Here is a 20,855-nt window from a genome sequence, read left to right as displayed (position 1 = left end):
CTGTCTATCTTTGATTTCTAAAATGTCTCTTTGTATCAATTTACAATACATACAAGGGTTTTGTTGATACACGTAAAATGTGATTTTTCTATATTTTTTATATTATATTTAAATAATATTTTTCTTAATCTGAAAATTTTTCTTAAGTTAAGAATTAATTTCAATTAAGTATTAGAGAAAGTTCTCACATATACACGTATGTGTTCATGTGTGTGTACGATGTACACACAAAGTACGTTCTAACTTTGTTAATTTTATTCGTTTGCAACACCGAGTGTCAATAACACACGGAAAATCATTTAATTAATTTGAAACTTATTTCCATCCTCACATTTCGTAGTTTAAATACTAACTTTAAAATGTTATAAATACCAATAACAGACTATGATCAACTTTTATGCAAATTATTATCGCAAATAAATAGCAATATTTATATACATGATACAGAAAAATAATTTAGGATTGGTATATCGGATTTTATTGAATAACTTGGATTTAAATCACACGAAAAATTTTTAAAGTAATTTTGAATTCTCAAAACTACGAATACCTGTGTTCACATGAAACTGTATCGAATGTTTCTTGAAAAGTACAATACTTGTGTCTATACGAAATGTTTTTTAAAAAAGTAAGAGACTGCTACTATATTTATTATAATTATAGTAATATAAATTATAGTAACACAATTTTCTATTGTCAGTGATTTGAGGTTAGGATCCTCTTCACGTAACGTAAATTATTTATGTATAGTCTGTTTTAGATTAAATGTTCAAACTTCGTCAATATATTCTATGAGTCTAAATAAGAAACAAATATTATATAAATATAAGTCGTTGGAATTTTCATTAAAAAATTTTGATAAAAATACGAAATACAAAGAAAAGAAGAAAGGACTTCCGGTTATTGTGATACAAATAATGCAATAGATCAGTATAACGTTTACATTTAATTTGTTTATGCAGGCTGTGTTTACTATCTGATGTTGTCAAAGATTTTGAAAATAATTTTTCATATCAAAATATAGAAAGAGTCTACAAATAAAATGAAATAAATTTGATTTTCGACTGTTGTCAATCACTTATGGACAAAAATGGTGGACATTATGAGATGAAGGGTTAATTAACCCTGGAGGTGTTAAAAGTACAATGCTATTTTTAACAAATAGTAATAATATTCAAATAGTAAATACAAATTTTGTATTTTATAGCCTTTTAATAAAGTTATTAAATAATTTATTTATATGTAACATTTTTTTCTTATTAGATTCATAGAATATACTGAGGAAATGTGAACAGTAAAATCTGAAACACCCTGTATATCTGTATTTTATTTATGCATGAATATACATATTTATTGATGGATTAATCAGTAAGTAAGTCACACCTGTTAATGTTTGCTTTAAAAGTAATATGCCTTGCCACCAGATGGCTACATGGATGCAATATTTTTGCTGGTACATAGCCTGTTCCAACTCGATTGCGTGTCAATGCTATATTACACTATATTAAAGCATTCGTATAAGAACTGTGTCCAAATTTGAAATTCGTGCTATTATATCATTTTTATAAATAAAAAATTATTTGTCATTAGTAATTTACAAAAATTATTCACTTTATACTCTGAATAAATTGTTACATAGCGAAATAAAAAGAAATATGTTCTAGTACAAACGAAGCAAAGGATATAACCTCAAAATGATGTTGAAAAACCTATCGAGGATTTTTTAAATATATAATTTATAAATTGATTCTTCACTATTGATTGAGTAATATTGACTGATTAATGTTTGATCTAGATTACCGACCAAATACCTGAAATCAGAATGTGTACTATGGTACACATTGAAAAAACTGGAAAAAATATTCGACCAAAAATTTTGTCTCAAAAAACTCATTAATCAAATTCTGTTAAAGCGAAGAAAATTGGTTTACTAAGCTAATCACTTTTCAAGGTATTTGCAAGCCTAATAGGTTAATTCTTAAATTAATTGCTAGAATTCTTTTTCGTTAAAAATTTTTAGTAGTATACCTGTTGTTATAATATATCTGTCGTTCTGCTTTAGACATTCTTCATTTGCTTAGTATAAGTTCTATCATTTCCACGATATGAATAATATTGTTAATTAGGTTAATTAGGTGTTCCTGTTTTGTCGATAACGGCCGCCGTCTCTGACAATAAGATCGTTTTAATTGAACGCACAGAACGGGGAGAATGGGAAGAAACGTGCCTTAAGGATGATAACACGACATTTACATGTGCGAGTTGAATCGTTCAATTATCCTTATTAATTCCCTTGCGTTATTCACACCTATGAATATGTACGTATATAGAGAGTAATACGTACAATCGTTTCAGTTCATAACTAGGTTACCAGTAGAGGCACGAAAAAATGCGAAAAGTACAAACAACAAAATTTATAATACTTCTTCCTTAATTATTATTTAAATTATTTAACTTAATTATTTATTGTTTAATTTACCTATTTTTTAAATGAAAGTATATATTTTTTTACATGAAATAATTCCTCTTATCACTGTACATAAGAAGATACTGATATGACGTAGTAACAGAATTACAAGTTATTATAAATAAACAAATTATTATAGAGGAAGATGATCAAACATGTTTTACCAATTTTTCAGAATATTTTTCTTTTCTTTTTTCTCAAAATATCATATGAGATATATGTATAATGTGCAATGGAGAAGCGTTTCACCTAATATATCAATTATTGGTTTAAATAATAAATATAATTATTAATTTCTATTAATAATTAATAATTCTTTTATCAATTTGCTTCAGTATCCTTTATGTAAAATGGCAAGAGGAATCCATCTACACAAAAAGGTATGCATTTCCAGATAAGAAAAGCACATCATAAATTATCAGCATACCAATAAAGTACCATAAGTATCATTGCATTTCTAAAAAAAAAAAAATTGTTATAAATATAATAATTTCTTGTACCATTTATCTCTCTTTTTGGACATTTTTCTGCAATTCTTTCTGCAGTTCTGCAGAAATTTATGACCTGAAACAATCGTATGGACTATTTTATATGTATACCTACCTGCACGTTAATTGATCATATTTGATTAATGCGCAAGCAAATACGTAGGCTCCAGTTACATTTCCAATTACGGAGTAATTACGTTCCCAATGATAATTTCACGTCTATTCTTTCATCCGCGAATAATTTTTCGCATTACAGGATAATGACGTTATCGTGCGTTTCGGAGCAGGAAACCGAGAGCTTTTCAACAATCTGTTTATACGATGGCCTATAAATCGGGAAGCGGATCTGACGTTAACGTTTGATTTTCTCTGCACGACTTCAGGTGAGGGATACGGCGATCCATTCACAATTCATCGTTTGAATTCAATCGTATCCGCGAAGGGATATATCGTAGTCGTTCCACGTCCAGCCAATACTTGATAGCCTTGTGTGTGTGTGTGTGTGTGTGTGGATCTTGAACGTCCGTATGCAGTGTCATTATTCGTTACGTGGACACGAACCATCCGCCAAAAGAGGATGCGGTTGCTAGAGGACTCTTGCCAATCGTTGCCGATTCAGGATATCAAGTGTACATAATGTAAATCCTGTGTTTCGACCAAGACAACTGTCCAACTATTCCATTGTAGATACCCAACGATTGTTTCATATGTTATTTTCTTCCGATATGGAAGATACATAAAATTTGAAAAGATACTGCAGCTTTTGACAGTCTATACACCTATGTATATACATACATATTTTATTTTATTTTGCCGCAGCGGCGACGTAATAAAATATATTTTTAAAATGTATACATTTTCTTTCTTTAGTGACAAGATTTTCAATTTTCCACAGAAGTGTGCTCGCGCCACTGTAAATAGTCCCAAAGTAACTGCTAGCCCATAGGAAAAATTACTCGAAGTTTCTGATAAATATTAACCACTTGCGCTAGAAAGACGTGCCACGCACGTCGTTATGCTTTTGTGGCAGAATAGCGAACGACGTGGTACACACGTCGTAAGACATTGTCACAGAAACACTGGACCAACGTTCTGGCACACGCGTCTGTGAATTTCTTGCCAGCACAAGTGGTTAAAAATTGCTCAGAGTGCAAAGGGTTGAGAATCGGACAGAAATTATTTATAACGAATTTTTGTTAACACGAGAAATACCAACTTGCAATGTACACCTAATATACATAGGTAATATAGGTATATATAGATAACGTTAAGGTTAACGTTAGAATTATTGGTATGTAATGTATTTCTAAATATAATGCACGAAATTGGTATTAATTAATATGATATGATGAAAATACAAGAGCATACGTAATTGTGACACTATTTAAACAAAAATCAGTATGATTTTTAATCAATATAATTTTTACCGAAAGCAGCTGTATGTTTTCAGCAATGGCAATAATAGCGTGTTCGAAATAAGTCGTTTTGAACATCATGGTTGTTCTAGTGTTAATGTGGTATGGCGAAGATAAATAGGTATGTACAATCAGGTTTTTATCTGGATAAAAGCCAACATTCATTTCTTCAACTGCAGTTGCATATTTTTGGTAATGATAATTTTGGTAATGATAAAAATGTTTGGTAATTCTAGTGTTAACCAATAAAATACTATATTCTGAAAAATAATGATAGTATATGAGTACTAAAGATAATTTAAATAAAATATCTGGTATTGGTTAATAAGAAAAAATTTGTTTTTTAATAAGATAATGTTAGGCCTCATTTGCCAATAAAGAGATATTTACTGGATGTACTAAAAATCCCAATATTATTTTATAAATTTTCTTGTAATCTTTGCAAAAATTATTCAATGGGAAAATTGAATACTTATATTTTGGAGGTTTACAAAATCCATCTAGGAAGAATACAATGATTTTGGATAAAGAATTTCATTTTATTATTAAATAAAATGAAAATTCTATGAAATTTTTATTTAGAATATTATACAAAAATTAAAAAGTTTCCTAGAATTTTATAAATTCAATGAGAATATATTTAAGTTTTCTTAAATTTTACTAGGAATTTTTCAATAATAGTAAATTGATGGGAAATAAACAAATTTTTTAAATAACATAAATAGGAAAAAATAATATTAGCTTGATAGGAGATATATGATTAATTGGTACTGACTTTTTTAAATTGTACAATCCACATACCTGTCTTTTATTTTTTATTCATTCTGCAGTTAAAAAGTATTCATTAATTTACATATATTTGTCAATAATTTATACTGTTATTTGTATAATTTTTTTGAAAAAATTATAGTGTTCTGAATTTAATACATTCTAAATATAACGTCTCTTCTATAAAGTAATAAGAAATTGTGTACTTAAAAATAGTTCATCCAAATTTGATACTTCTTTTATAGAGGAGTTCTACAGTAAGCTACAAATTTATGTAAAAGTAAAGAAAACTTTAATTAAATAATAGTAAATAAAATTTTAATATAAGAATTTAGAAGTATACAAAACTTTAATTGAAATAAAAAATGTTTATTTCTCACTGGTATAGTAATAAGGGATAAATAAAAAATAATTAAACAAATGAGATTTGTACCAAATTAATGCAAGAAAATTGCAGTACAAACAAATGCTTTATAAAAAAGAGAAATGTTTTATATTTGTTTTTAAACAAAACTAATTAAAAGATGTTTTAATTTTCATAAACTAAAACGTATTTCCTTGTAAAATTAGCTGTATAAATATTTTAAAAGATTTTTTAATTATTCTTAAATTCTTATATATATTCTTTTTTAATTACAATATATAAAATATAAAAATGTAAAATATAAAATAACATAATCTTATTACTTGTTTTACTGAGCTGGATCCTGTGTGAAAAGCAAAATCAATGGTCGACTTCGACATTTCGATATTTTAAACCCACTCTTTTGAAAAAGTATGTCAACTATACTTAACGTTCTAGAGTTTGCTTATATCCATTGACCTTTAAAACTTCAATCTTGTTCTATTAAACGTCGTTCCTGAAGTACGATTTTCCTTTGTTCTTTCGAAATATATTTTCCATCAAATCATTCAAAATATGGAATCAGAAATTTTATGTATAACGTAGATTTTGCCATGTACAACTGTCAAGTGAAAACAGCGGTAGTAGATACAATATATATGATGTCGAAAATAACCATAAAATTTTATATTTAAATAATTAAATAAATACCATGTTCTGTAGAGTAAAATGTAAACAAAAATATATTAACTATAATAAAATATTTGTAATTTAAGAAATAATTTAAGGAAGTAGTTGATACTTTTTGTAATTTGCATACCTGTTGTAGAACTACCTCGTAAAACGAACTTCCTAGAGCAGACTATACACGCTACGAGATGTGGAGATACACGTATCGACACCTATGATTCACTATGTGAAGTTACGAAGTGTAAAGACTGGTATAGGCGTATCGGTATCGCACGTGGTTTACAACAATGAAGGAATCACTATATCGTTCAAATTGGTGAATAGTTCCAATACCAATGCTGATTTTAACGTGTAGAATATGGATTTCAATAGTGAATGGTTGGTTTTAAAAATTATTCGATATTTAATGAGAAATTGTAGTAGTAAATTTTATATCTTTAGAATTATTTCCAGTGAATAAAGGTGTAGTATAATAAGGTATACTACTTTTTTGCTTACTAAGAATGTAGTTTGCAGTTGCAAAGAGTTGTAAAAAGAGGGTTGTGAAAGAGAAAGCGAAGATCGGTGGAGTCACTAATCATCGCTGTCAAAAGAACGTTCGATGACACAAGAGGCCCGCAGAAACGGTGGCCATATTAGGACATAAACGACTGAGTTTGCTTGCATGCAATTATGATACAAGAAGAGAAGGAAGAGAGAAATTTTTCAAACGAAGATTGTTCGTCATAAAACTGTTGTTTAGAATAATTCAAAAAATTATAGTTAGCATTATTGTATATGGTTTGTGTTAGCTTTGTATTGTTTTCAAATCATTATACTGATATATTATATAGTATAATAATATAATATATTATATTATAATTATTACGAATATTATTAATACAGTATTAAAATCAAAATTGGTAACAGTCATTTATTATTAAGTCATTCTAATCAATAAATTATTATATTTACAAAGGAAAATATACCTATGTATGTATATTATACATACATGTCCTTTCCTACATATGTAGGTATATAAAAGTATCCTACCTTTAAATTTAGGATTTTACAATCAAGAAAGAATAGAAAGAAAACAAATTACAAATGACTATTTCTATTATAGAATTACATAGAAACTGTTTGATTGATAATTAAAAACTGAAATTTCCTACACTAATTATATAATTCTAAAGATAATAATTAACTAATAGTTTGACAGTTTGACATTTTTTAACAATTTGACTTATGTTTTATGACATTTTTTCTTAAATTGAAATATTTTATTATAGTACAATATAAGATTCGCAACTTTATGTATTTTATTAATAGCTTATTTGACAAATTGTAACCTCAAATATCAAATGTCTTATGTAAGGAGTAAGATAAAAAGCACATAATGTAATATATTTTACTAATTGTCTTTTTGAAAAATAATAACATCAAATTCCTTAACTTGTCAAGAAATGACTAAACAGCTAAAAATACAATACAGTAAAATTTAACTGACCTATGTGGTAATGAGTCTCTATTTAATTAATTCGACAGTATGTGAGAGTTATCAGTTGTACAATTGTAAATTGAAACTGCTTTCAACCATTAACACAACATGGATGAAAATAGAATAACGTAAGCTTTCTTACAACACAGGTGGTACATACATATTTATATACATACTCCTATGAGAGGTATACGTAATCCGATCAATATGATAAATAGTGCATTTAGTCAAATGAAAGTGAATGATTACGAAATGTGTTGGCAATTTTTCTGCTGGCCAATTGTCTTTTCAATAAAAATGTGACCGGTTCGAGCAGAACCGGATAACTACTTAGAAGTTCACTACATAACCTCTCTAAAACTATACGATTCATACTTGTCAACATTAACACGTGCTACCGATATTTCCCTAGTCCACAGTATCTATCTAGTAACATATATCCTCAATTTAGTTACCTATTTTATTTCACCTTACCAGTTTCACGTATAATTTATTATATACTACAATATTTTAGTACTGTAAATTTTGTATTACATATGTTTTACGTGATGTGCTATTAATATATTGTGTTATCAATAAATACCCAATAAAATTTAGTATTTTCAATCATTTTTATATAAATAGATATTGTACTTTGTAAAATTAATGTTGTGTATTTTATATATATTATTGCTAAAAGATAATTATTTATGTTTGACAAAATACAATGTATTTTGAATATTACTTTCATTATTATTAAAATTGTGTAGTAGAATATTACAACTTGGAAAAATTGGTTTTAACAAATTTTTTTATAGAAAAATTTATTCATGGGTACGAAGAATTAAACAATTATTTTTTTATTCTTTTAATTTTTAACCCAATGTAAATATCGTCACGATTTTTGTTCCACTTTATTTTATCGTATTTATTATATTTCTTATATTTATTATATCGTATTTATTTTATCTGTCTCATAAAATTATCGATTTTATTTCGGAAGAACTCGTAACTCAAGTATTCCAAATAATTACCAAATTGTCTGCGTTGTACAAAAACCTTTCCTTATACAAGAGTTGCATAATCTTAAAAATACATGTAATTTTAGTCGTTCCAAGATCAATTTCATTATTTTAAATAGAATATTTTCTATGTCAAAGTACGGAAAAATTTTGAATTTTAAGTAAAAACGTATCGACCTTTATTAGATTAGCTCTGTATATAAACACCTTCCTGTTCATTTTATAATATATTTCTCATTAACTATTTATCGTATATTTGTTCATTACTATGTATTATTAATTATATCTATTTCCAATATTTTATTAAGTGATATATTTGTTATTTAAATCCATTCTGGGATTACTGTTATTACGTTTAATCGTTGATGTTTTGCTTCCTTTTATCTCGCCCAACTTGCATCCTAATAATGTAAGAATATCTTACCTCCAAGTCCGGAATTCGGTGATCAACAAGGAGCAATAACGGTGGGTGATCCCGAGACAAATCTCTTTCATCGTACGCGCTGTAGGATATGGGATAAGATTTACCCATAGCAACAAACAATAAAGATACCAGGATAGCCGTAAATGTCATTGTGTCGGATATCACGGGGAACGAGTGTATCTGAAACAAAGTGAAGGCGAGTTTTTATTACACACCACAGGCTTCGTAAACGGTAGTATGGAATACCTTCGAAAGCGTGTTATTAAATGCTTGATACATATAAAACACGTTTGCCTTAGGCGATAAGATATTTAAAAAAATTCTTCGATCTACATATGTATGCAAAGGCATGGTAGTGTTATTATAAGTATTGTTTTCATACGTATACAACGTAGGGTTATGTTCATTTTTGTAGGATAGCGTCATTATGTATACAATACGCTGTTGCATGCAATCGTGTAATATAACAATAATATGCTATTTAAAAATTAAAGTACATGATATATGTTATATACTATTTGGATTACTGATATTATATATTATATATTACATGATATATGTTATATACTATTTAGATTACTGATATTATATATTACATGATATATGTTATATACTATACGATATGACATATGTATATGTATAATAATTATTCAATGTTTAGGTTAATATTAATAATGAAAAATATTTTGTGGAATATCGTGATTAGTTGAATTTCAAATTTATCAATTTTTCTTTTATTATTTAAACACATATGTTAACTTTGGAAGAATTTCGAATTTTGAGACCTATTTTCCCGGAATCCAATGAAACAATTTCTTTTAAATTTTGGGCAAGATCAAGTAAATTGTATGTTTGATTCATGTTATAAAAATTTAACGAAAAAAGTTAAATAATGGATAAAAGATTTTTAAAGAACTAATAAACTATAATTATTTCTCGAAAAAAAATTAACAAAATAGAAAAAGACAAAAAATACAATTGTATAGGGGAGCTTTTTGAAAAACAGTGGTAATTTTTTTATTAATCAATGTGAATAAAAAATTTGGACAGCAAAGATTTATCAAAAATTAAAGTAATAAAGGAAATTAACGAGGAGGCAACAAGAAAAATAACTATTTGAAAACGCAGTCTAAAAGTACAAAAAAAGGTAATCCTGTTCAAAGGATAGGGAATGGAATTTAATTTTAAAAGTCGGAATTCGTATGCATTTTTGAGTCTGAAAATGGGGAAAAATAGTACACCAAATCGTTAAAAAAATTTTAACTTTTAGAACTTCCTATTTAAAAAAAGATAATTCTTTTTTTATTTTTTTTTAGGTTGTGAAAAAGAGTGATCTATACATATAATATAATTATCATCTGTCTTAAACTAACAAATTTTTTCCAAACGATCAATGGCCGCTGGCCATAAAATAGCACCTGCAATGTGTATCTAAATAAATTATACATAAATAATAATAATTCAAGAAAAGAAATACAAGCACGCTATTATACTGCAATAAATATAAACTATAATAAATAGATAAATAAACAGAACAGAATTAAGTAATAAAGTAAATAAGCAGATAAATAAATAAATTAAAACTAATTAATAAATTCTAATAAATACAAAAAATAGATAATAAATATAAACTACAATAAGTAGATTAATAAATAGATTAAACCAAATTATTAAACTATAGTAAATAAACATAACACAATACAATACATAAAAATAATATTAAAATAATACTGTAATATAGTAATAATAGTAATAGTAATAGTAATATAATAATAATAAATACGTTCATTACCACCTGAATGAAAAGCCAATGATAATCATGTCAGAAGCATTTGCACGTTGCAAAAATTGCAGTAATTGCAAAAATAAAACATCCGAAAATAGTAGTTTTAATCAATTTCTTAGTTCCCCTAACTCAATTAAAACGACTAAACGATTAATGCGACGCAGCGTGTAAATAATTTCCTAATATAATATAACGTCACGGAAAGAACGTCGTTATCTCGTATGCAACGTCAAAATGAATGGCAACGGAGTAAAGCGAGAAAAATGGAGAAAATATTCGCTCAGGTTCTTATCTGATACGTTTTACGAAATATTTCGCGGGATATTACGCACGACGAACGCAAACGAATGTTCTAGTTCTATTTTTCCCGAACAACTTTCCCTTCGCTTGATACCGGCCACGATTTTCACTGACATTTAGATCGACTGATATTACATACCGATCGTATCACGTCGCCATTTGAAAAATAGCCAACTATTTGTCGGATTAAGTCAAGCTCCAGTATATTTTTCGACAGATCTATTTGAACTTGTGAAAGAAACATTCCTGTTTTCTGAACGAGAAATCATTTCTTTTTTTTTTTTTTTTTTTTTTTTTTTTTTTTTGTTCGGATTTACATGATATTGCGAAAGAGGTTTTATGTCATGGAGCAGCAACCGAGAAATATAGAGTGACTCATTAATATTCGGACATCACGCTACTCGACAAGTAATTGCTGTTCTTTCATTGTTTGTAATTTCGTTATTGAATTTCTCATTTTCTAAAATAATAAAACATCTATGATAAACAGCAGAAATATACATTTTATTTGTTTATTTCAAATAGTTTTCTGTAAAGTAAATAACAAATTAAATTATTTATATTATTATTAATTATTAAATTACTTATTCAAAATTTAGCATAGCAAAAATATTCAAAAATAATTACTAAATAAATTTAAGTTAAAATAATTAAAATAGAAATAGTACTTATGCAAATAATATAGCATAAACTACATATTAAATATAGAATAAAACTATAATAGTAAAATTATAACAGTAAATAGAAATCAAAAAAGGACTTATTTTGAAAAATGCTTTATTTCCAAAGAGTTTTTTAATTGGAAAATAATTCAGTATTCAGTCATAATACAGTATTTATAGTATATTTATTATCATACAAACATTCAAAAATATTCGAATACAAAATATTACGTTAATCGAAAACACGATTAATAAAAAAATAAAAAAATATAACTTGCATTAGCCGAAAACACTATTAATCAGAAAATAAAGTTTGAATGGAATGTTGATTAATCTTTTCTTTACTAGGCAAGGTTAAGGCGACTTTCCATTGAATACACTAGCGCCACCACGGTTTGTATTTGTAATAAATGTACTATACCATACGAGACCTTTACTTCACTAAAAATTCCACTTTCTAAGTTTTTGAAATTTGAGAACTAAAATGCTTGATTGGTGTTTAACTTTTTTCATTATATTTAAAATAAATGTCTACTTTCTTTTTTGCAGAGTTAATTTAATACGTCGTTGAATTATTTTCCAATTTCTCTTACATAATTTTGAAACTGTTTTTCGATTTAATTTATGTACTTTGATTATTATGTGTAATTATAATTTTGTATTATTATTATTATTATTATTTAATTTTATATTTTTGAATTTGCGAGATTAAGGTCTTTTTCGGAAATTTCAGAAATTAAGAATTAAATTTTGTTTCTATTTCAAGAATGACAGTTATACATTATTTAAAAATAATATTTTAGTACTCATATATCTGCGAATTCTGATAAATTTATTTATACATTTTAATAATAACTACACTGTCGATAAGTTTGATTCATGTAGTTATTTAAGCTGAGAAAGAATGGAATTTAATCAACTTAAAGTCATTGACTTAAGTCATTGAGGCAGAGATTAATTTAAAAATTTTGAAATATTGGTAAAATTACACTATTTTAAATAAAAATTCGCTTTTTTTAAACAGATATACATAGCTTTTTTTACAAATTAATATTTTTTGAATAAACATTGATAATAGTTTACGTTTTGAATAAAATTTGAGAAATTAAAAAATTCAAATCGTTTCAACGTACTAGAAATATACCTATCAGCTATGTGTATACCAAAGTCTGTGAGAAATAATTGAAAATTGACAAAAGATATTTATTTAAACAATCTCGAGATATTTATTTTATTTTCAACTGCTGTGATAATAATTGAGAAAATTATTGCATTATCTATTATGCAGACTATAATCTACTTCATGTTCATGCACGATTTGTTAATATTTACTATAACTTTTCGATTTTCGAAATTTTGAAATGAAATTTTTATCGCAATTTCGAAAATTCATTGGGAGTTTATTTTCATTCGATTTATAAGACAGTATTTATTTCAATTGTGATACTTTTCCAACTAATTACTTGTTATATACATATCGGTAATCGGTAACTAATACATAATTAGTTACCGACTGTCGTGAAGCATTTACAGAGATAGTAACTGAAAGTCAGTCGGAGAATAATCTAACACCGCCAGGGCCGTACACGCATACATAAAATTCGATATATTGTACCAAAAGTTTTTTATTAATATTTCGAAAACTGCTGAGTTTCCGGGGTTGAAATTTTGAATTTAAGGTTCCTCCCCCACTCCTCGATTCCCCTCCAAATTTTATCTCTTTCTGTGGAATTTAATTTAATTTTTTTATTTAATTTTTCTTCTTTTTTTCTTTTAATTTTTGTTTTATTTTAATTTATATATATACAGGATGTCTTATGTAAGTTGACACCACAGCAAATTATCTGACAAACAAGTTAACGTTGAATGGAGGTATTCTTGTAATCTGGTTTAAAGAAATCAATTTTCTTTTTTCTACATTTTCTCAAAGTGTATGTTTTCGAGTATGTTTTTAATAATGACATTTAAATTTCCAAACGAAATATTAAAATACGTGTTAAATTATTTTTCTATTAGATTTTGGTGTCAACTTAAATGAAACATACTATACTATATATTATACTGATATACTATACTAATATGCTATACTGTACTGTACTAATATACTATATTAATATACTATACTAATATGCTATACTATACTATACCAATATACTATACTAATATACTATACTAGCATACTATATTATACTAATATACTATACTAGTATACTATACTAATATGCTATACTAGTATACTATACTAATATGCTATACTATACTATGCTAATATACTATACTAATATACTATACTAGTATACTATACTAGTATACTATACTAATATGATATACTATACTATACTAATATACTATACTAATGAGTCAGAAACCCCATTCAATTTGTTAGAAAGACTATGATGCTCATCAATGTTTGATAATGTTAATAAAAGTATTGGGTCTTCGCTTGTAAAATAATTTTTCCATTTAGGGCAAAAAGGGTTATCAGAATAACAGGAAACTCGCGTGTTCACTGTAATAGTGTATACGGGGTGTCTCGAATTTTTCCTGACGAATTGCGAGAATTTAATTTACGGGTACAATATTTATTTATAATTTATTAACAAAGCGTTTATTAGCAAACTTCACAGAACATTTTATTCTTCCTTTGGCCTCTAGATTAAGCTCTCACAGTTTGTCAGGAGAAACCTGGGACTCGAGCATAATAGGGGTGATCAAACCTTCTTACGACGGGAGCCATGATTGTTTCAAGTGTAAAGAATAGTCTAGAACCTTCTAAATAGTAGAATAGTACTATACTTTCTTTTGATATTAAAATTAACACTTTGACATACAATGACGTCTTTCATCTGGTTCGCATAAGTTTACATTAGAAGATATTTAATAATTAATAATTATATGTTATTTAACAAACTTAAACAATTTAAAAGTGTTAAATTATTGACAACATGAAATTTAACATATTTAACAAATATTTCGTTATTTTTAAGCAATGAATTGTTAGTTTGGGATAAATTAACCTCTCACACTACATTGACTAACCTAACTCGTCATAAATTCTTCACGTCAAATCTTGACTATAAACTACCTTTATCACACGATCAATTCGAATTTATACGAATTATATCCAACACATTTTAACTTGTACAAAATTCAAAGAATTTTTAAAATTTTTATTTAATTTTATCGTGGATGGAGCAGACATATAGTGGGTAACTAAAATTGAACACCACTTCAAAGTATACTTTTGCATAATTAAATCGAAGTGCAAGGGGTTGAATAATATTTTTCAATTGCACTCAATTATTATTTATTTAATATGAGAAGCTAATTAATACTTACAATAGTTATTTCAACTATTATTTATATTAATTTATACATTATATTTCTTCCTTAGGAACCAAAGACGAGAATCGAGAATCTAGATGAGTCACTACTTAACGAGGATTGAGTACTTAGATACTACTTGGACACCACTGATGTACATACGAATATATAATATTAAATTTTAAAGAAAATGGTTCTAGAGAAACGTCACGAAAACTGGGGACACGCGTATATACTTCACCGCACTTTCTCTCTGACTGACTAAATTCGCAGTTCCCACTAGGCCTCAAGTCCCTAGGAAAAGACATAGGCACTCGACAGGTATCTGACGTACGTCCGTCCGGTATTACTGCTTTCGAACAAAAAGTACTAAGTTTAAATAGAAAATATTTGCAAAATTTTCAAAATATTGTCATTATTGTTATAACGATGTAAGAAAATTTATACATTGTTTTTTATGTATATTATATTTAAATACAAAGATAGTGGAGGATATGAACGCAGTATTAAAATTTCTTCTCGCTGAATGTACGTATCAAATATCGATATTCTATTTACTATATATATTTGAATATTATTTTAACTTTGAATGTCCTTTTGTGAACATAATTAATCAATTAAATCGAAAGATCTGTTCTGATCGAGCACGTAATTTCAGCTAAAAACGTGATATTTGGTATTCAAGGTCATCTAAAAATTGCGATATTATACATATCTGAATTCGTTTTATTGGGTGTTTCAAAATTCACATAAGAAGTAATTTTGAAAAGAAAATATTTTGCTTTGGTATATGTATGTTTTTATATCCCATGGTAATTCCTTTTTCTTTTTTAATTATTTTTTGAAACAGACGTTCACTTTTATGTAAATAAAATTACACAAGATACAGAATATATATCAAAGACTAATTATTTCTAAGAATAGTCTGTTATATTTGTTACAGAATTAAATTACAGCTCGTAGTTAGTGTTTCTCGTTTTTAAGAGGATATTAGATGAGAATATATTGGGTGGCCCAAAATTCACGGAGAAAATAATTCTGATAGAAAACACAGATTTTTGATTAAAGATTGTAAATATTGCTCAATAATGAATACGCGTTGTTCCTTCGTATAACGCTCCATTTTTAATAACCTTGAACCGTCAGCTGCCATTTTGTCTTTTTTCTTCATTGGCAACATTGAACGCAAAAATGGTGCAAAATTCAAATCTTGCGCGAATTTTAGGACACCTTATATTGCGAGCTGTAATATTGCCTTAATAAAAATTTACAATCTCATTTATTAATAATTAATAATCGTTAACGACCTTGAAATTTTGATTTAAATTACCTTGAAAAAAGTCACCTTCCACTGTTATATTCGCCCTATGGAACTATGCAATTTGTCTCCCATATATTTTTTCGTACCATCAAAAATAACAGAGATATTACGCGAGCTCAAGATGAAAAAAAACACCCGGTATATTATCTGAGAATTCTACGCGTGAAATAAAACACACATTCCGGTGTCGTAAGTACATTATACAGGAGTCGTTCGACAGTCAGTGTCTTAATTGCCTTTTGGTACGGCCCTGATTTCGGTGAGGCAAGATTTCAGGTGTGGAAGTAACTTCCAACCACGCCTGTTTGTTCTGCTAACATCCGGCCTCTGGGTCTTTGTCCTCTCTGCACCCTTAGCTGATGGAGCTGCCATTAACTTCTTCCCGTTATAAGACACACTGGCGTCCCCCCAAACCAATCTCGTTTTCCCCTTCTGTGACTTTATTACCTACCACGGACGCCATGATTCCTAACCTCCAATAAGTGGTAAGTAATGATATGCACTATTCCAATGTAACGGTTGATCGTGCCGAAGATAACATAACCCTAGTAAATATCGATGAGGTAACACATATTCCTGTCATTATATTGTATAAGTTGACTCTTCCCTAATTTCGATTTTTCCAAAAGAAAAACACGATTTATTTCGTCATTAATGTGAGACATTAAATTGTAACGCTAACGCCATCTATGAATCACTTTGTAACTTTATTTTTGTTCTTTTCCTTTCTTTTCTTTTAGTATATCTTGGTATTAAATAGAAGGTTTTAGTTGAAGTTTAAATACGTGTTAACTGATTAGTTCTTCCATAACCTAACCCTCGCAATAGAAATCAGGAATTAATCGAACTAACTAGAAGAAATAATGAACTTTGACAAACTTTTTAAGGAAATAACAACTCAATAGAAAAAGTTGCTTTAAAGGTTTGATGTTTTCCTTTGAAATGTTCTAGAGGGATTTTAATTCATTTTTCGTATAGATGCCATATTATGACACAATGGCTTCTATAAATAATTCGATAAGAAAATAAACTAATTATAAAGTGCATATATATCTATACCAAAAACTTAAAAGATAAATACAGTCAATTCAAATTTTTCTTGCATACCCCTAAAACACTAAAAGCCTAACCCCAAATTGCATAAAAATATACATTTCTCAGGTTAGGAACTGCTAATATAGAATATTACTAATACCCTTTGATTTCATAGTTGGATTCCTTATTTTTGATTCCATCCCTTGCATACCGTGTCTTCGATATAGTTCACGAGTCTGTGTACAAACTGTTGTTTACATTTTCTTGTGATTCTACGAACATAATGGAAGAAAAAAGTCGCCCTAAAGGTCTAATGTTCTCATTTCTAATGTTTTAGAGAATTCCAAAAGATCTCGAAACATTATTGTTTCCGATGTTGACCCAGATGACGATAGTAATGAGAACAATTCTCTAAATTACAAACACCATTTGCTGACAGCATAGTCCCAACTGTTTCTGACTCCTGTGGGTCGAATAATGGAGATAATAAATCATCACTTACAAGAAACTTGGCTATTAAATGAAGCAATGATATCTCACACTGGTCGCTGTTAATCATTAGACTGACACGATATTTTACATAACCCGTACATTCGTTATTGAATACACTGCAGATGAGAATATGGTAACTCTGCAGTTCAGTGGCTTTTCCCAATTTCGGCTATTTCGATTCGAAAAAATAGTGCACTTTAATATATTTATTGAAGGAAACGTGGAATTCGAAAATTCTTAGTAATTCTGCAGAACGGACCCTGTTCAGTGGCTTTTCCCAATTTCGGCTATTTCGATTCGAAAAAATAGTGCACTTTAATATATTTTTTGAAGGAAACGTGGAATTCGAAAATTCTTAGTAATTCTGCAGAACGGACCTACCGATCTCGATGATTTTTATACACGATGGACCAACGTTGGTAGCGCAAACAGGGTCAGGGAGATTCTATGGCTTAAAATAAAACGAAAATCAAGAATGACGAAATTGCATTGCAGGCTTCGTTTCCGAGGAAAATGCATTCGAATATCAGTTGGGTGTGCGTGCGCTTAATCGGTGACTGGTGTTACCGATTTTACCACAGATGGCAATCGTGAATATTTTTGCGTAAGATACAATGTCAGGCACTGTTTATCTCTTATCCGTACTAACTTGTTGCCAAGGTTTGTGAACGATACTAGCGACATTAATCGAGATATACTTTATTTTAATCGAGGTACCGTTCAAAATGTCGGCCATTCTCTATGCACAAACACTATACCTGCAAAGTTCATATAAACTTATGTCCGAAAATGCTTTATTAAAAAGATATGTCTTTAAAAATATTTATGATTTTTCGTGACATTTATAAAATATGTTCGAAAATTAAAAAAAAGAATTCTTTCTTCAAAAAAAATTCTCTACAACGAATTGTAACACGAATTTTGGCCGTAAATTTGTGAACGCTTATATCTTTTCAATACAACCTTTTCGGATAAAAGTTTACATGAACTGTTTTCATCTATTTAACCTTGGTAACACGTAGTCCAAGTTTGGTCCCAATCTTTCTGGACACCCTGTATACTGTAAATATCATATACATGGATGAATTATTTTTTAATTTTACCAATATAATTTACGGATTTACATCTTCCTATATGTACCATACCATTTTAAACATTTCGGTTTAACGTATATTTTTCAATTATGCTTCAAAGAACGGAGTAAATATAAGCGTTGGAATACTTTCGTGATATTCCCGCCACCATGTTTCTGTTTTTGTGGCAGCACTGTCTTCGAGTTTTCCAGTAAGGTGGTCACTTTGTATGTACTGTATATATGTATGTTTATGCATGTGTAAAGTGTTGAGATAGCATAAATGGTGTATAGTCGATTAACGTTTTGATCATTGGAACAAAAAATTTCGAAAATAGTAGGCAGATCGAATAATATTATCGTATACAAGGTGTGTCAGCAATAGTACTAAAACCGGGAAGGGGGTGATTCTACGTGAAAAAACAAATCGAAAATAAAGAATAAAATTTTTTTATTCGAAGCTTGGTTACCGAGAAAATCGACTTTGTATATTCACCAAGTACACATGCATTTAATTTTGGCTAAGGGGAATGGTGAACCAGCGTACTCAGTGAATATCCAAAGTCGATTTTCTCGACAACGAAATTTCAAATGAAAAATTTTTATTCTTTATTTTCGCTTTATTTTTTCATATAAAATCAGCAATCCTTGCCGGTTATACTACCAGCGTTGCTATAACACTCTATATAGTATTAAATTTTATTGCCAATAAAATTAAACGTATTATAATTAAATATAATATCCTATTTAATTTTACAATATTTTGGAAAGAATTGGTATTTAAAAATTCATTTTAGAAGTCCAGTGTTACGAGAAGGATGCATTTTCACGTGTTAGAAAATAGCAAATAGATACCAAAATTGGTAAAAAATTCTGGAGAATATAGAGTGCCAGAATATGGTTTGATAAACGACGGGGCTATAAAAATATTACCGATATTCCGCATTGTAGGTCAAAGAGGTTAGGTTATTTGTTGAGCTCGATAAATTTCTGGCTGTCGCGAGGCCAGCGCCAACACCAGTGCAATCGTCTCGTTGCGGAAACAATATTCCCTGTATCTTTTGAACGCACGAGTTCCCGGAGCTGAAATTTTATATTTCGTATTCAACTACTCTTCCCATAATTCTCGCCAAATTTCAACCCGATCGACCGCAACCGTCATTCATAAATATATCCGAAATTTGAAACGCGAAAATTGTTCAAGTTTTTGTACAATTCTCTCCATATTGAATAAATTGTTAAATAAATTCATTCGTAAATTATAAAGTATTACTCGTGTACACATATATACACAAATTATTCATAAATTATTTATACTATTAATAAATTAGGTAATTTAAAAAGAAAAATTTGTTCTTCGTATCGTATATACATAAATATTTAAAACATAATTAAAAAATAAATATAAAATATTTAAATTAAAATAAAAAAACTAAAATAAAAAGTAAAATATTTAAAAAATAAATTTGTAATACAAAAATATGATTTATCAATGATTTGTCGAAGTATACGAAAAATATAGTGTAATATAAATTATAACAAAAATTTTGTAATATTTTGTTCGTTATGTTCGACTGTAGTTGGTAGTTTGAAAACAAAGAAGAATTAAATTTGAAATTAAAATTAAAATTTAATAATCTGGTGGGCCTAACTAACAATAAGATGAATCATTTGAATAATTTGTGTGGACCAGAAAGACCAGATATCTGGAGTTAAAGGAAGAATTAGTAACTTGGAAGGGAATTATATGCTGGGATTGTTTCAAGTATAACGAATTTGGTCTTTTG

The 20,855-nt window shown here is 28.1% G+C and overlaps 1 protein-coding gene across 1 annotated transcript in view; it reads right to left on the bottom strand.

The window, feature by feature from the left end:
* Dh44 (corticotropin-releasing diuretic hormone 44) overlaps window positions 1-20,855 on the bottom strand; it is a 133,604-nt gene that overhangs the window by 24,220 nt on the left and 88,529 nt on the right. Inside the window, exon 2 of the mRNA XM_017900971.1 lies at window positions 9,077-9,256. Coding sequence (XP_017756460.1) covers window positions 9,077-9,226 — 150 coding nt within the window. The 5' untranslated portion in view covers window positions 9,227-9,256. The remainder of the gene's footprint in view (window positions 1-9,076; window positions 9,257-20,855) is intronic.

Source organism: Eufriesea mexicana, unplaced genomic scaffold (genome assembly GCF_001483705.2).
Source record: "Eufriesea mexicana isolate 0111107269 unplaced genomic scaffold, ASM148370v2 scaffold1387, whole genome shotgun sequence".
Lineage (NCBI taxonomy): Eukaryota > Metazoa > Arthropoda > Insecta > Hymenoptera > Apidae > Eufriesea > Eufriesea mexicana.
This window is presented reverse-complemented; position numbering and strand designations above follow the sequence as displayed.